Genomic DNA, 18995 nt, shown 5'->3' with positions numbered 1-18995 from the left:
CTAATTAAAAATTATTTATTTTTTTTAGACATGCATAAGTGTTAGTAAAAAATAATTCAACCTATTTTATTATTTAATTATTTTTTTCATTTACAAACCAATAAATTTCATGTACATATACACTTGGTTTACAGAATTCATCAATTTTGGGAGTAGATCTTTTTCAATAAAAAAAATAATGATGTCAATTGTGATCTTTTATTTTTCATTACTTTTTTTTATTTTTAATTTTGATCCCACTTATAAAATTAATGGGAGAGATCACACTGTATTTTTTCAAATATTAAAAAAACTGGAAAAGATCAATTTTCATCAACTTCAACTTCCAGCCATTCAAAATTTATTCTAATGTGGCAACTTACCAATACGAATAATTATTTATCCATAGATTTATTAACCTTTGCCGTCCTTTTTTTGCCCTTTTATAGATCTTTACTCAATATATACCATGCAAGAGGACAAAAATTTTACTGGCCATCTATCCGTACATGTTATTATGCTATACCAATAAAGTGGGTGATACATGTGAAAATTTTCCTAACTTTTCCCTCAAACTAGAGCAACATATAATAATGATGAGATTCAATCTCGAAATACGCGTTCCCCCTTTTTCGGGTGGCTACGACTACGAAGGTGGCATAGTAATTGGTGGATGTACTTTTGCTGTCTTTGATTATTGAGAAACAAGTCCTTAACCTCTTTAATATTGTCCCTATAAACCCTTCCACCATCGTCAAGCACAACCAGCCTCACCGAACGAGCAACCGAGTCACTCGTGAACGACCCGTTTAACTTGTCTCGGGGCACAGGGTAACCTATCTTCCTCTCCTCAAGCACCCTGGCGTTGATCCCTTGGTCCGCAAGAAACGTAAGCAACACCAGCGGTGTTTCGTTCTGAACTGCCTCAACCACTGAAGTCCAACCAGAGTGACTCAAGAACCCACCAACACTTCCATGCCCCAATATCTTCAACTGCGGCGCCCAACCCCTCCACACCACTCCCCTCCCCTTCGTTCGCTCTTCGAACCCCTCCGGCAGTTTCAGAACCTCCGTGTCGGAAGCTCCCCGCCGAACCCTAAGCACCCAAAAGAACGGAAGCTCTGATTTCTCCAATCCAAGAGCGATCTCGTTCACTTCCTCTTGCCCCGGCTTCGCTTCGCTCCCGAATGCCACGTACACTACTCTCCCATGCGCCTGCTTGTCCAGCCACTCCTTTATCCCTCGCCACGTGTCGTTCTCGTTCTCATCGCCGCCGTTGAAACCCGAGCTTGGGAGTTGACCAACCGGGAGAACCGGCTTCCGGTAAATATCTCTGAGAACTTGGAACCACTCGGGTTCAAGCTCGGTGCAGCCTCTAACAGCAACGAGATCGCAGTTCTCGATGCTGGCGCCGAGGCGGTAGGTGTCGGAGGTGCCGGAGTCGTTGTCGGAGACGGAGTCAACGATCCTCATGATCTCGTAGTAATGGAATGCCACGGTGGAGGAGAAAGGGACCCAAGGAGGCGGGACCGTGAAGTTCTCGGGTTTGGTCCTGATGGGATCGTTATCAATCATATATGATGCAGGGCCCATAAAAGCCATAAACGGCGGTGTGAAAATGCTATAGAAAACGGTTTTCATGCCGAATCTGGAAGCAAGAGAGGGCACCCAGAAGGCAGCGAAGTCGTAGAAGATCCAATCCGCGTTGGAAGATTCCAGATAGTGGGAGAAGGGGTGTTGGAGTGCGTCGTAGGCTTTCTTGAGGTACTGAACGACGTCGTATGGGACGTCCGCGGTGGCCTCCGCATTTTCCGGGAGGTTGTCCACTTTTGGTAGTGGGAGCTTCACGTATGTGATGAGTGAAGCTAAGTTTGGCGGCGGTTTTGGGAGGCGTTCTATGTTCCTTGTTGTTGAGACGAAGCTGACTTTGTGACCCTTTTGAGCTATGTGTTTGGCGAGCTCTAGGTTTGGGATGATGTGCCCAAAGGCCAGCCATGGAAATATTACTATGTGGAGCTTTTCATCATCTCTAGCCATGATGGCGGAATAATCGACATGTAAAAGAGGATCCGGGAAGACCATTGTTTTGTTGTTGGTTTAACGTTCAAAGTATTGTGATTTTATACACAACACTTAGGGTCTTCTTTCTTCCTTCTTTTATATATGTAGGGTGCAATAATATAATACAAAGTGCTTGCATCATGATATAGACTTACGAATATAGAAATAGAAATGTGATATGGAGTTTTTTGAATATATATAGATATGGAGTGTAGTGTGCATGATGATTGATGAGTATTATTAGGGTGGTCACACTAATTATATAATATTTTTAAAATATTATGAAAATTAGATTAACTTTAATTTTTTTATTATTTAATTTGATAATATTTATATTTCATTTTTCTTAATTAAACAATCACCTTTAGTCTCATATATATATATATATATATATATATATATATATATATATATATATATATCAGTTTTGTTAGATAGACAATGATTTTTATGAACAATAAATTCTAAAATTGATTCAATAGAGTAAAAAAAATACTCTACCTCTAAATTACCCCTAAACCCTAACATTAAGATAACCATTCGTACATCTAATAAATTGAACATCCAACTATTGTTAATTGTGCATGAATAAACCGAATAAAAAAAAAATAACTATTCAATTAAGAATCAACATAACTATCTGCATACTTATTAAATTGAACATCCGGTATGAAATCCCTACTTCCATCCGTTGGCCATCCAACCTTTCCTATTAGGATTGGCATGGAGCCAAAGTCATTCTTTTCAAGAGCTGAAACTAGTATGTTGTTAACCCATTTATCACACGGGGAGCAGAACCATCAAAGAATGCAAATTCTTTTGAAAAGTTTGGGTCAACATCCATACTTAAGAATGCATGTATAAAAATGTAGCAAAAGACAACTTGTACGCGAATGGGACCTGCTCGGATATTGGTATAGACATAGGCGGCGTCGACTGTGGTTGGGTGACGGTGGCTAACGTTCTAATCAGCGACAGTCCAGCAAGAGCAGAAGACAAACGACGGCTGGTTGCAGAACGCAATTCACATACACATGCAGCACGCACGGTAGAAGAGTAGAAATGATTAATTATGTAATTGCTCCACGCAGTGGTGGAACTTGAAACGAAATTTTGGGGGATCAGATAGAAGATAATTGTCAAGATGTTTTTGATATGGATCCTATTTAAGATAAACTTGTCTAACCTTATGGGTGATATTGCCAAATTTGAAGCTGTTTTTCAAGGTATCATTCTAAAGAATTAATGTCAAACTCATCAGATTCAACTCTTTAAACTTTTGAAGGTTATATCTTACTTTTTTCGTGATTCATTAAAGTAGAAGAACTATCTACAGGTGTTGATATTGTAAAAGTTATATGTTTTTCTTCTTGAATATTAGCCTTCCTCTTAAAAAATGCATCATCAACTCTTTGATTTTTTATGATTATTTTATATAAAAATTTGAATATATATCCGGTAAAATATGTAAAAAAAAATTAGAAGGACAAATATTAAAAATTATAATATTTGTTAAATTTTTTTTATCAATTTATACAAATACAATAATATCAATACTTATTGAATATTCTAATATTTTTTATCATATAAAAATTAAATTAAATAAATAGTAAAATATAAAATAATATTAAATTACATAAATAAAAAATACCTAATTTTTTATATTTGAACTCAAAGATAGAGGGAGCATTGCTTATTGAATAGAGAGCTGCGAAATACGAATACACTCAATTTAGTCCAAATCTAATATATTTTGAATATTTAAAACTAAAAATTATTATGTAATAAAAGCAAGAGATGAAGATTGAACTTTGATATTTTAAATTATAATAAATTATTTTAGCCAACTAAACTATTTTTTATTTTTTAAAAAAATATTACTAATTTTTTTAATAAAAATTTGGAGGGGTCATGACCATCTCTTGTTTGAACTAAGCTCCACCACTGGTTCCACGTTCATCAAACTTTTTTTTTTAATTCAAAATCTAATATTATTAGAAATTAATGAATTATCTAATTAAATATTTTAATTTTAATTTTTTTAATTATATTGTTTATTGATCTCATTGTTTCTTTATACTTTTTCTATATATATATATATATATATATATATATATATATATATATATATATAAATAAAGAGAGAGAGGGGGTAGGTGCAATCTACAGTGACCATAAGTGTACTGTGGTTACAATCGCTATATTTTTTTCACCAATTAATGCAGTACCCGTACATAGGAAAAAATTGTTTGAATTTAACTTTCATGTGATTAATGACCGTGAAATTATTAACAAAACATGGTAAATACGTTGGTGTGATTAGATCTAAAATTATAGAAATTTTCTTAAACAAAATTAAAAAAAAAAGATAGAAATATGAATAAAAAATTGACGAGGAAAATTCAATTAGGATTTTGTGGTGGTCTTGGACGATTTATTGTAGCAGGGGTGGCTCAGTAAAGCATTGGTAATCGAATGGAGGATGAGGTAGCTGTGAAATTCTACGGTTGAAACCGTGGGCAGCACAGGTGGTGATAACTTTTAGTGGCCGTTCGTCTACAATCGATATGTCTAACTTTTTTTATTTTATTTTGTCGCATTTAGTTTGACAATAAAGAGTATGCGACGGTGATTGGTGGTCACGAGGATGTATCCCATGTATAACCCGAGTCTGATTTGAGCTGCTTCATGTTTCAACGGCTGTGTTCTTGCTTCTAACTCTCACAAGTCACAATTTCATTACGAAGAACCTCACCCTTTTTTTTTGCATTTTCTTTTTTTTTTCCAGAAAAACACTCAGTTCAATATTTGTTTTTTATTCAAAGTCAGTTCAATATTTAATTGTTTAGGATTGTGAGTCCAAAAACATTAACAACAAAATATCTTACCAACCAAAAATAACCAAAGGCCCAATCTTGCTTGGACAAAAAAAATATTACCCCTTTGGAGCAACAAACACTCTTCAAAAATGGTCAAAAAATAAAAAAAATATGAACTACTCTTCATCAAGCTCTCCATGCCACGCCCTCAAACTTCTATCTATGGCCATCTGCAACAGCTAGCTCCTTCTGCTTCGGCTCAAACAAATTGGAATAACTCTAACATTCGAATCTTACGACGCATATCACCCTTCACACACGCACAAATGTTATCATCTTCCCCTAACACATCAATAACCAACTCATTGACCTCACAATTGGCTTTCACTTTCGGCTATAGGTACCGAAAATAAGCCGACAACAATCGGCACATAACCAATTTACTTGGAGCAAATTTTCTCTAACGACATCGTCTACACAGTTCGTCCCTTTCCAGTAACGGCCGACATACAACTCTTTCAATAGATGAAAGTCATTCCACGGCTTCGCATTCTTAATCGTGGAACATCACCTATTCCTATTTGCATATAAGTCCTCGGTAAAAGAATAAAAATTAGGAGGTTCTTTAATAAAGACATTAAAAATATTTTTTTTTTAAGCTTACATGTGTTATGTTATTATTGGACATTTTTATTAAATCATTTAATAATTTATTTTTAATAATACCACTAACAAAAAAAAAAAAAAGTCACTTGCCAGCATTTCATTGAATAGTCAACCCATAGCCTTTGGGAGTCATCATAAACGTGGCAACAGAAATGCAACCACATATATATATATATATATATATATATATATATATTAAATTTTATTAGATATTTATAAATTATAAAAAATTAATAAAAATATATTTATTAATCACAATATTTTTTTTCATGATTATAATATTTATTAATATTATTTTTAATTTAATATTTAAAATATATAATAAATATGAATTTATTAAAAATTATTAAAATATAAAAATAATAATTAATTTATAATCAAATTAAAAAAATGTATATAATTATTTAATTATAATCGTAGTATCAATATGTTAAATCAATAATTTAATTATTAAACTAATAACTAATAATCTAGTAATTTGATTAGTGTCTAGAGTTTGATTCTGATCAATATGTTTAATAATGTATATGTCTAAGTGCATGCACATTAATTGTTCGATTATATTAAATAGAATTTTGTTAGAAAATCAAGAGATATTTAGTAAAAAATAAGCCAACAAGCGGTTTTAAATTTCACTTTATATTAATTAATAATCATTAATTAATGATTATTTAAATTTTATATTTTAAACGATACAAAATTAATGATTATTAATTATCTCTTTTTATTCTAATTCATCTTTTATTATTTATTACGCAAATTCTATTTTTTTTAAAAAAAATCAAAATTCTAAAAAAAAACATACCAAAACATAAGATAAAAGAATCACTCAAATCCTAAGAAAAAAATATACAAAACATATTAAAAAGAATCATCCAAAACTAATAAAAAGAATCATCCAAATTCTAAAAAAAAATATAAAACACAGAAAAAAGAAGCATCCAAAACTATATAAAAAAAAGAATCATCCAAAACTAATAAAAAGAATTGTCCGAAATTTAGAAAAAGAAACATAAGAAACTAGTTAAAAGAATCATCAAAACTACATCGGAGGAGGAGAAGACCGCAGGGTAGCCGACGACGATGTCTTGGACGACGTTGCGTAGATGGTGGAGGACTCATGGTGGTGCGATGCGAAAAAGAAGTTACGGAAGTTGAATGATTTGATTGATAGTGTGGAGACAATTGATGAGAAGAATAGTAAATTATTACACTATTTTCCAAAAGAATTAGAACCACAATGAATCGCAGCACCGCTAACAGCATTAAAAAACGAATGTTTATCAATAAGAGTGTGCAGTGAGTATGCTTTGGATGGAAAAAGTTGATGTTTTTTCGCTGTTTGGATTAAAAACAAAAATTTGTCTAATGCCATTGAGAGAAAGAAAAAATGAATACTCAAAAGTAAATTCGTTGGACTTTTTACTATGATATCCGACGAGAATACCTCAACATATTTATTCAAAATTGAATTTTCTATTAAAACCAATTAAGTACAAATATTTTATAATATAAATAAATAAAATTAATTAAGATAATTATAAATTAATTAAATTATTTATTTTTTGACTAATCACCTCTTAGTTTCATATACTTTTCTTATTAAATAAGATACCAAAAGTATACAGCAATTAAATAACACATACAATGATCTAAAGATCCCTTAAATTTTAGTGGTCGGTCCTGTATGTCCATTATTGGTGGGATTATTGTCTATGTTGAAAGTCAGATCCAACGCCCAGATAAAATACTTGTTTAGTAGTGTCATTTCAGTATGCTACCTACAAATAAAAAACTAAAAAAGTGATACCTAGTTATATGTAAAGATTTACCTAGTTATATGATACCTACACAGTAATGATTAATCTCAAGCCCGTAACCTCAAAATTCTTACCGTATAGGCATAAGTGAAATTTTAAGAAAAAATATTAGACATAAGTGTAATTTCTGGTGTCCATTTATGTGAATAAAATTAAGTTCGATTTTGAAACAAAAATCGTAGAATTATATTACGTATATACTAAAATTAATTATTAATATAAAATATATATTAAAATATAAATACATATTAAAAATAAATTAAATTATACATATATTTATACATAAATATATTAGAAACTGATTTTAATAACTAATTTTAATGTATAAATAATATTTTTAAAAACAGCATATTTTGTGAATTTTGAGTCATGTTTATTGGAAAGTGTTCCTGCCTAAGACTCCGGCCGAGGTATAGATCGGTGGCGACCGCTGAGATGCTTGCGTGGTTGCTCTCGTTAAAAATCGTGCCACCAGTGCGAGTCTCGTCCGAGCAGTGAGGAGTACCTGTAAAAAAGACTTCGATGTTTAATTTAGTTTATGCGTAGGAATAATATCTTAACCATGATTATCGTGAGTAGTGCATTCTAACTGTGTTTTTGTTACTCGGACTTGATATCTATATAAGGAAGCAGTGTAACCGTCTTGTGAATCTGTATCCCGAGAATCCGAGCTTAGTGGTTTGTTGATTCCGAGATATGGTTCGCTGATTTCGTGCTTCGCTTTCTTGATAGAGAGGCTAGCCTTCCTGTGAGTTGCTGCACCTCTTTGATTGTTGATGGTAACTTCATGTTCAGGATTGCCTCACACTTGTTGGAATTTGCCTCTATTCCCCTTTGAGTGAGCATAAACCCTAAAAATTTTCCTCCATGTACTCCAAACGCACACTTTTCTGGGTTGAGCCGCATGTTTTATTTTCTTAACTGGTCGAATATTTCTTTGAGGTCGGTCAGGTGTTCTTTTTCGGTGTTTAATTTAACTACCATGTCCTCCACGTATATCTCCATGTTTTTCCTGATTTGCTTTTGGAATACTTTGTCTTTTTAATGCTGGTAGGTGGCACCTGCATTTTTGAGGCCAAACGGCATGACCCTGTACTAACAAAAGTTGCCTTGGTCAGTTATGAAGGTTGTCTTCTCTTCGTTAGTGGGGTGCATGAGTATCTGATTGTAGCCTGAATATGCGTCCATGAAGCTTAGTATTTGATAGCCAGAAGTGTTGTTGACGAGTCTTTTGGGCATGCTCGGTTTAAGTCGGTGAAGTCCACACACATTCGCCATTTTCCTGAGTTCTTTTTGACCATCACTACGTTTGCCAGCCATGATGTGAATTGTATTTCCCAGATAAATCCTGCACTTATCAATTTTTGTGTTTCCTTTGTTGCTGCTTCGGTTCTTTTCTTCCCGAGTTGTCTTCTCTTCTGTTTGACTGGCCGAGCTTTGGGGTCCAAGGCCAGCCTATGACATATGACATCCGGGTGTATCCCCGGCATGTCAGCCGGGGTCCATGCGAATAGGTTGGCATTGGCTCAGAGAAAGTCTGTTACCAGCTGTGTGTATCCTGCAGGCAAAGTAGAACCGATGTTAGTGTATTGATCCTTATCTTCTGTCAACGTTACCTTGTTTAAATCATCTGCAAGTGTGAGCCTTTCTGGATTAGGAGGTCTCCAGTTGTTATCGAGACTACGACAGGATCGTCGAGGTTAGGAGTCTTGATTTCAAAGTCCTTGCTTGTGATCGTTATATCATGGATTCTAGGTATGAGTGAATCAGATGGTGTTTCGTCCTGTATTATTAACATGGTTCCGTAACTTATTTTTCTGGCCGAGCTCATTTCTCCACCGCATGGGAATCCTCCTGAAATGTAATTGATGACTTTCTTTGGTGGTTGACTATTCTGCCATTTGAGACTTTTTGTTGTTTGATTTCAGGTGTTCTGTAAGAACCTTATTTTCAGTAAACAATTTTTTTTGGCTATTTTAAATTTATTTTACAAAAGTTTGCACTACGGCCTAATAAAAAATAGAGAGGCTGGCCCAATGGTAAAAAAAAGAAGAAAAAATTAAGAAAAAAGCCATTAATATGGTCAAAATTGACTTTATGAGGGTAATTAATCCCCTAAGTCAAGTTTGACTAGTAAATAATAAATATTAGCTTCCCATTGGTTTATTTTTTTCACTAGAGACTTTTTGAGACGGGAATTCACTTTTAGTGACGGTTTTGCGTGTGTCGAGAAAAAATCTAGTAACCGAAAATCTCAGAATCAGTGGTCAAAATAATTTTTACCCAACTAAATGTGCCTCAAAATTTATATTAGCAATCCATTCATGATTTAATCCTTTAAGAATAAATATTAACCATTAATTATTTTATAGCACGGTAAAAGTTACCCGAATCAAATTTCTGACTAGTATTCCGCAAACGACTCCTAGAGACCTAAAATCTTCTTACTTGGCATCCAAGTAACTTGTATCTCCTTCTCAACCTCTAGGCCGAGACTATCTCTTCCTTTTACCCCCTCTCTACTGTGTTTTTTAACCTCGAGTAACTAATTAACAGCGGTTAACTGTGGATAAGCTCGACACGCAAGCGCTGACCAAGCTTCTTCATTTTCACGCCCCTTATTCATTGAAGCCCAAACCTGAACCACGAAATTTCAGCCACTTTTACCATCATAAATTCTGCACGACTTTGATTTTTTATTTAAGGAAGCATTGGCCACTAAATTCACAAAATACTTTATACGTTTTTACACTCTTTTAACCGAATTATTGAGAGAGAAAGAGAAAAATTTTTTGCACCTATTCTCTGTGTCCCATCCCCTATTTCAACTCTTCTTCCATTATTCTTCATGTGTTCTTCAATGACTCAAACCATACAAGCACAAACGGTTGCCCGTTTTCGCTAATCCTTGCGTTTTTATCGAAATTTTGGCTAGGTAAACTCTTGTTCTTTCTCCTTTTTTTATTTTTTATTTTTTAAAAAATAGTAGTCATGATGAATTTTTACTCTCCTCCATGTTAGATAACTCCTCTTGAAACATCCATAGAGCACGCATAAGGAGTTAGAGAGATTCGAATTCAAAGTGGTTGAATTTTGACGTTTTTGCGACACTTTTGGCCAAAAATGATACTGCACCATCACCAGTTGTGCTTCTGCCTTTTTGTGCACGTTTTCTAGTGTGAAAAAGGTTTACTAACTGAATTACATAAGAGGTAAGGGTTAGAATTAGTTAGAATATGTTTGTGCTTGTTTTCGGTGTTCATATGAGCCACTTTGTGGTGATTTTGTGCTTGATTCTTAATTCTAGAAATTCAGTTATGCTTCTCTATTTTTGAATTGTTATTTGAGTGATATATGAAGCTTATTTACCTCTGGAAATGTTTGAAATCATTGAAATTATTTGGAGCACTTGGGGGTTTAAGTTTCAGGCCTTAAAAGTCACTAAAAGTGGATAAAAATAAAAAACTGTACCCCTGAAAATTCAGCCACTAAATAATCATGAAATTCACATGTATAAGGGTTAAAAAAGGTTAGAAAACTGATTTTTAATCCTATGAAATAATGGTGTAAAAGTAAAAAGGGTGTTATGGTTATTTTCGAGTAAAAAGAGAGTTAAAAATGTAATTTAAATGAAAAATAAATAAAATTCTAAACTTAGTAACATTACGGGGTAAGATAGTAATTATATAAATTAGTTGAGTCAAAATTATAATTATAATAAAGTTTTGGGTCTAAATAAAAGTTTTAGTAAAAGTTATAAGTAAAACGGTAAAAAGTGGTAACTAGAATAAGTAAATAAATTAATAAAAGGTGAAATGATATTAATTAAAAGTATTATGGATAATTTGGTCATAGAAAAATATTAAGATTAATCCGGTAATATTTTGACGCTAAATCGGGTTAAATGATAAACTAGAGTACTTAGGGATATATTAGTAATTTTAGGCATAAAATCAAAATTAAAAATTACTAATTAATTTAATGAAGGGTAAGAAGGTCTTTTAGAAAAAATATGAGGATAAAATAGTGAAGTACACTAGTGGTGAAAGTGTCAATAAAAGTCTAAAGAAAACTAGAAAAACGAAATTATGTACAAAAAGGGTAAAATTAGAAAGGACAAAAATTTCAAGAACAAAATGGTAAAATGTGACAAGGTTGAGATATTTTAAGAAAGGACCGGACACAAATTTTATTTAAATAGAAGGGCAGAGAAGTCCCTTAGAGATAAAGTTTATTGAGATGTGCCACGGAAAAAGAATTGTAAACCCTAAGGTGCTAGAGGTTGTTTGGAGGCGGGTATTTACCCACTAATTGCTAAAACTATGTTTCCCCTTTGTGTGTATATTATGGCGTCAAGCTTTGCGACGATTTCCTGTTGTCACGACCTGGTGGTATGCTTAACCATATCGACACGTATACACGGACGGACGCAATTGGGAAACCATATCTAGGACTAGTTCCTAGGTAACATTGGGTTGCGGGTAGTCAACAGACACATGAGTTCATGGCCTACATAGGACTAAACATGCATCATACTTGGTTGCTATATTATCTATGTTTGTGGTTGCTTATTTGTACCTGTGATTGTATTTTGTCTCTGCTTCCTGTACTTTATGTTTGTTTACTAGTCTGCTATATACTTGTACTTGTACTTGTTTGTGTGACTTACCGACCTAACTGCGCGAAGTCTTAGACTTAGGCTGCGGAACCCCATAGGATTCCTGTGTAGTACCCTGCTAGGAACCTTAGGTTCTCACCCCTTACTTCCCCATTCCGCAGATGCAAACTGGCGAGATCTTCTTTGAGTTTCCAACCTTGGGACTAGCGAGCAGCAGTAGCATTACCGGAGGGTCAGAGCGACTTCTCTTACTTCCACACAGTACTTCTATGTTTCTTCAGCTACCAGAGATCGATGACCAGCAGTAGTTATAATAGTAGCAGTAGTAGTAATTGTCTTTGCCCTCGCTTTGTATAGACTTTTAGAGGGCTAGGTGCTTTTGTAAATACCTATATAAACAACAAGTTAGAATAGGTCCCAGACTAGGGTGACTTTTGTGAGTCGAGGCCTGTTAGTATAAAGATGGAGTTTGTAAATATTTTCATGAATAAGCAATGACGTAACCCGGTGTGAATTATGATGTACTAAATGAGCCTTCAGGCATATATGCATGATATTTCTATGTTTTCTATATTTTCTTTGCTTCATGTATATATTATCTATTTAACTATTATCTATTTCTTTATATCTATATATCTGACACGTGATCTCGATTAGCGCTACAGGCTCATATGTATATATTTAATATATGGTCTAGAGTCTTTAGGAAAAGCCGTGTAGTATCGCCTAGTGGCTAGCATTGGTCATGACGTGCTAGAAGTTGGGTCGTTACATGTTCTATCTCGTCCGAAGTTGACGGATCTTTCCGTACTTGCCTGCCGATGTATTTATCCAGCAAACCTTGTCGTGCCATCCTTTCTAATGTGTCCTTAGCCACCACGCATTCATCCGTGGTGTGGCCAGATTTTCGGTGAAAGGCGCAATGCTTGGTTTTGTTGACATACCTTTGGTCTTGGTATGTACTTGCTCTACTTGGTGGTTTTATGAGCTTATTGTGAAGGATTTCTTTGATTATGTCTTCCCTTTTGGTGTTGAACTTGGTGTATGAATCGAATTTCAGAACTAGCTTGAAGGATTTTTTGGAATCTTTATTCTGGGACCTGTAAGGTCTTTCTTCTTCCTTCCTAGACGATGGTCTCTCATTCCTCCGAGTTTTGTAGAGCTCCTCTATTTCGATTTGTCCAGTTGCTTTGTCTCGGAACTCTTCCAATGTCTTTGGTTTTGCCACAGCGATAACTTCCTGGAATTTTTCAGGTCAAAGGCCATTCTTTATAGCGTGCAACTATACCTCTGGGTTAAGGTCAGGGATCTCCATTGCTGCTGTTGTAAAACGTGTCATATAGTCTTTTAGCCTTTCATGCTGCCCTTGCTTAATTGTGCTGAGGTAGTCCGAGTCTCTCACATAGATTTTAGACGCTGCAAAATGATTGATGAGCATCTTGGCGAACTCATCAAAGTTGGTTATGGATCCTGCAGACAAATTAGGAAACCATAATAAGGCAGCTCCAATTAAAAATGTTGGAAAAGATCGGCAAAGGATGGTATAGGAGTCACTATTGAGGAACATCATAGACTCAAATTTTGTGACATGAACTTTAGGATCTCTGATCCCCTTATATGGTGTTAAAGTCATAAGTGTAAAATTCTTAGGCATTTCGAAATTCATTATTTCTTCGAAAAACGGGTTGGTTCGTCGTCTTCCGGTTTTCGGGGGTGTTTTCCCTGTCTTTGCGTTGGACTCTGACTGATGCTCTTCGTGCTGATCAGCATTTGCTTTTTTGTTGTCATCCTTCTGTTCTCCATTATTCTGCATTGTTGCTAACAGCTCGGCCATCCGCTGACTTTCCGCTAGGAGGGTGGCATTAGCGGCCATGAGGTCGGCATTGGTTCGAGGATGTTGCTGAGTCTCCGAGAGATCAGCCATGCTTCCTTTTCTCCAAAGAAAAAGAGATACAAGACGGATATGGATACGTTATAAAAATCAAAATAACGGGATGGGGCAAAGTTAAACTCTTCGGCCCCACGGTGAGCACCAAATGTTCCTGCCTAAGGCTCCGGCCGAGGTATAGATCGGTGGCGACTGCTGGGATGCTTGCGCGGCTGCTCTCGCTAAAAATCGTGCCACCAGTGCAAGCCTCGTCCGAGTAGTGAGGAGTAACTACAAAAAGAACTCTGATGCTTAAGTTAGTTTATGCACAGGAATAATATCTTAACAATGATTATCCTGAGTAGTGAATTTTGACTGTGTTTTGTTACTCGGACTTGATCTCTATTTAAGGAAGCAGTGTAACCGTTTTGTGAATCTGTATCCTGAGAATCCGAGCTTAGTGGTTTGTTGATTCCGAGATATGGTTCGATGATTTCGTGCTTCGCTTTGTGCAGTTGGTCAAACCGAGTTATGACGTTAAATTTCGAACTTATAGGGACGGATCAAAAAGAATATTAAAAATAGTGAAAATATAATTTTTTTATAAATAATTAGATCTTCATTTAAAAAAATGCATTATTTTATTTTTATTAATTTTTTAAAGTTATATATATATATTATTCTCTCCTGATAAAAACCTCTTCGTCATAAAATTTTCCTTATTATAATGGGCAACAAACTAAGAAAAACATGACAACGACATTCACTTTCCGATAGGTTGTGGGTCGTGAAGGTGACGGCAACATGCAACGGTAGGAGTTAGAAAATATTGTTTTGGGCTAGAAAGGTTTCGGAGCTCATAATAAAGACAAATTTTAGACTATGATTTCAGAGGGGCAGGGCCACCTAGTTATGAAACAAGAATAGAATCAGTTGTAAATAGTTATTTGGGCTCTAAATGTGTATAAGATATTATTTTGGGAGAAATGTATTTTCTTAATTGCAATTTGGGCCAGAGTAAAAATATAGAACAATGAAGGAATTTGCCTTTGGGCTAAAAAGGTGTAACACACCATTTTTTATTTTCTTTTCCTTTTATTTATTTTTTCATTTGTGAAAATGATTAAGTAAAAGAAAAGAAAACAAGTGTGGGGGTTAGCTCACTAGTCCGCTTAAGCAAGTGTCGGGGGTTCGAATCTCGCCTTGTGCATACAGCAATCCATTGGCCAGCAGCAAACCCTTAAATGGAGCTCAGTACCGCGGCGGATTAGTCCTTGTCCTGCCGGGCTGGGAGATACCACGGGAAACCAAAAAGAAAAGAAAACAACAGTAATGCATTACTAGCTAGCATACATACGCCAAATTTAACATCACCATTATTTTGGTTTAGATAGAGCTAACCGAGTCTCGTCTCTCGTCCCTCATCACCACATTATACAATATATAATATGATAAGCCTGCATAACACGTATTTATATCTTTTATCCACTTCATGAGGCTGATTATTAATACTTTTTCCAAATTGCAAGACAGTATTAAGTTTTATACGGTGGTGGCTAGTGGCTAGTGGCTGCGAAGGTGGCTTAGCAACTCATCAACGTACCTCTCTTGTCTCTCTTCATTCACAAAAAAGTGCTTCACCTTTTTTATATTCTCTCTATAAACCCTTCCCTCTTCTTCCACCATCACAAGCCTAACCGACTCAGCCACCGCATCGCTCGTAAACGACCCATCCAACTCGTTCCTTGGCACAGAATACCCCATTTTCTTCTCCTCGACCACCCTTGCGTTGATCCCCTGGTCCGCAAGAAATGTAAGCAGCACCAATGGCTTCTCCTTCTCAACAGCCTCAACCACCGAAGTCCAACCAGAGTGAGTCAAGAATCCACCCACACTCTCGTGCCCTATTATCTTCAACTGCGGCGCCCAACTCGTCCACACCACTCCCCTCTCCTTCGTTCGCACCTCGAACCCCTCCGGCAGACGCAGCTCCTCCGTGTCGGAAGTTCCCCGTCGAGTCCTAAGCACCCAAAAGAACGGAAGCTCCGTTTTCTCCAACCCGAGAGCTATCTCCCTTACTTCCTCCTGGCTCGGTTTCGCTTCGCTCCCGAACGCCACGTACACCACTCTCCCACGCGCCTGCTTGTCAAGCCACTCCTTCATCCACCGCCACGCGTCGTTGTCTTCGCCACCGGCAAACCCCGTCGTGGGGAGCTGGCCAACCGGGAGAACAGGTTTCTGGTAAATATTCCGCAGCACCTGAAACCACTCGGGTTGGAAGTCGGTGCATCCCCTAACCGCGACGAAGTCGCAGTTTTGGATGGCAGCGCCGAAGCGGTACTTGTCGGAGATGCCAGAGGCGTTATCGGAGAGAACATCAGATATTCTCATAATCTCGAAGTAACGAAATGCCACGGTGGAAGGGAATGGGACCCACGGCGGAGGGACGGTGAAGTTTTCGGGTTGGGTACGGATTGGGTCGTTACCCATGAGACAGAGAGGAGACCCAAGGAAGCCCATTAGAGGAGCGGGAAAGATGCTGTAGAAGGCGGTTTTGATGCCGAGTTTGGAAGCAACGGAAGGAACCCAAAATGGAATGAAGTCGAAGAGGACCCAGTCGGCGTTGGAAGATTCTAGAAATTGGGCAAAGGGTTGTTGGAGTAAGTCAAAAGCTTTCTTGAGGTACGGAACGACGTCGTATGTGACGTCAGTTGTGGCCTCGACGTTCTCCGGGAGATTGTCGACTCGGGGTAGTGGGAGGTTGACGTATTTGAGGAGTGTGGTGAGGTTTTGTGGGAGTTTTGGGAGGCGGTTTATGTTTCTTGGTGTGGAGATGAAAGTGACTTTGTGACCATTTTGAGCTATGAGCTTGGCCAGCTCGAGGTAAGGGATCATGTGTCCAAAAGCCAACCATGGGAACATTACTATGTGTAGCTGCTTCTCGTTTTCCTCGTCTCTAGCCATGTTGGAGGGTGGTGTGTGGAGAGAAGTATTATTGTGTTGTTGATTGGTGCAGCGATTTTTGGGGTATATATAATTCATCCCATAATAATTCATGCATTGTATTATGAGCAATTGTACATTATATTATTATTCTCGGTGGGTTGCACTTATATTTATAAAAATTTATACATAAAAATATATAATTTATATTTATATTTTTTTAAATTTTATATATATAAATTAATAAAAAATATTTATTAAAAATAATTTAATATTTATGCAAATAAAGAAAATATAATTACTAACTACTGCAGATTCCAAATATTTCTTTTGCTTTATTTGTGGGTACTCCCTACTGCATCAGCCATATCCAAGAGTCATGGACCCACAGGTAATTTATGAGTTTAATTTCAGTCAAAGTCAACCTTTCTTAAAATATTATTTTATTTTAAATTTTTAAAAAAATAAAAATAAAAATAAGTTTACAATAAAAAATTTAGCTAATTAAAATTAGTTCTATAATACTGTTTTCTTAAAAATAAGAAATTATTTTAATATATTAATTTTTTAATAAAAATCTAAAACTAAATTTAAAAAAAAAATTGTAATATTCAATTAATTACATTGATTTTTTTATTGACTAATTAATTAAATAATATGATTAGTGAGATTTAGTTCAACAATTAAAATGAATTAATAATTAAAAATGAATTATTCAAATTATTTTTAAAAGGTTTATTAGCATTTAATAAATAAAGAAAAAATATAAAAAAGATTTTTGGATATGAATTTAAGGTAACTATTTGGACAAATTTTTTGAAATTTTTATTTAAATTAAAAAATTATTATTTATTAGTTTATTAAAGACTTAAACAAATTATAAATAAAAAAAAGTTACGCATCAAAATTTTTTTTAACTAAATTTAATTAGCTAAGTTGAAAAATACACCTCAGATTTATGCACCACTTTTATTTTAGCTGATACAAAAATATAAATAACTAAATTTTACGTACATACTATAATCTTCTTTTTTTTGTCTTCCTTGTTTTACATCATTTTTTCTTTTATTTTTTTTTGTATAATCAACATCATCACCATCTTCTTCTTTTTATTCATATTCTTCTTTATTTTATTTTTTTTTTGTTATTTCTCTCTTAAAAAAAGAAAAAAAATATGTCCAATAGATAAAAAAAAATCAAATAATTTTTTTGTTAAAAACTTTTGTATGAAATTTTTTTGTAAAATTTCAGTTAAGAAATTTTTATATTACGATTATGAAATTCTGGTATCAGAATTAAAAAATTTATATATCATAATTAAAAAATGTTGATGCTATTTTTGCTATTTTATGTTTTTTTCAAACAATCTCTTCTTTTCTTTCTCCTTCTTCTTTTATTTTTGTTTGATACTCTTATAATATAAATTTTTTTGTTTTATTCTTTAAGAAAAAATAAAACAAAAAATAAATAAATAAAAAAATAAAAAAATTATGTAATTTTTTATTTCTTTATTTGGTTTATCTATTGATGATAAATGCAAAATTTTTTAAAAAAAATACATAACTTTATAAATAAAAGGACATAAAGTATACAAAAAAATAAGAATAATAAAAAATTCTTATGTTACAATTCACTGTTAAAAAATTTTAATACTATTTTTTATGTAAAAAAGAAATATAATTTATGTATACATATGTAGATAATTTTTGTTATATTTAGATTAAATTAGTTGGATTTAATTACTAAAAATATTTAAATATATAACAAATTTATTATAAATTTATGTATCATTAGTCATTTTCACATTTCGAGGCAGCAAAAACGAGTTAATGAAAATTATGTATTTGCGGTCACAATTAACAAAAAAAAAAAAGCAAATTTCTTTTTCTCAGTTTCCACTCCATATCCGTAGGAAAATGGGAATAATATATCTGAGCCATTTTTTGCTAGTAATGACTAATGAGTGCCAGAATGAGAACGAAAGTTTGAGACATCTTTGCAGGCAATAGGACCAAATAAAAAATATATCATACCACCTCTATTTCATTTTCTTGCCTTTAAAATTATAACATAATGTATAATTTCGTAATTTTTATTGATGAAGTGGTAAATAATAAATAATTTTTTTGGGCAATGAGGGTTTCGGAAACAGCAGTTCTTTATATAGGATTAGTTGAGAATATGATTCCTTGATTTCTCATTCAAAAAGTATTATCATTGTG

General features: G+C 34.4%; 3 protein-coding genes across 3 annotated transcripts; all 3 read right to left on the bottom strand.

The window, feature by feature from the left end:
• Positions 1 to 365: 365 nt before the first annotated feature.
• LOC112791722 (UDP-glycosyltransferase 91A1) lies at positions 366 to 2343 on the bottom strand. The gene has a single exon (XM_025834656.3). It carries the CDS (start codon positions 2059 to 2061, stop codon positions 583 to 585), a length of 1479 nt encoding a protein of 492 aa, XP_025690441.1. The 5' UTR covers positions 2062 to 2343; the 3' UTR covers positions 366 to 582.
• Positions 2344 to 12696: 10353 nt separating this feature from the next.
• On the bottom strand, positions 12697 to 13887 carry LOC112782899 (uncharacterized). The gene is made up of 3 exons (XM_025825564.1): positions 13518 to 13887; positions 13252 to 13433; positions 12697 to 13203 (listed from the first exon to the last, which is right to left on the bottom strand). Exons 1-3 carry the CDS (start codon positions 13885 to 13887, stop codon positions 12697 to 12699), a joined length of 1059 nt encoding a protein of 352 aa, XP_025681349.1.
• A 991-nt stretch (positions 13888 to 14878) lies between these two features.
• Positions 14879 to 16921, bottom strand: LOC112791721 (UDP-glycosyltransferase 91A1). Its single transcript, XM_025834655.3, has one exon. The coding sequence runs from the start codon at positions 16885 to 16887 to the stop codon at positions 15394 to 15396; it is 1494 nt and encodes a 497-aa protein (XP_025690440.2). The 5' UTR covers positions 16888 to 16921; the 3' UTR covers positions 14879 to 15393.
• Positions 16922 to 18995: the final 2074 nt, after the last annotated feature.

Source organism: Arachis hypogaea, chromosome 3 (assembly GCF_003086295.3).
Source record: "Arachis hypogaea cultivar Tifrunner chromosome 3, arahy.Tifrunner.gnm2.J5K5, whole genome shotgun sequence".
Classification (NCBI taxonomy): Eukaryota; Viridiplantae; Streptophyta; class Magnoliopsida; order Fabales; family Fabaceae; genus Arachis; species Arachis hypogaea.
This window is presented reverse-complemented; position numbering and strand designations above follow the sequence as displayed.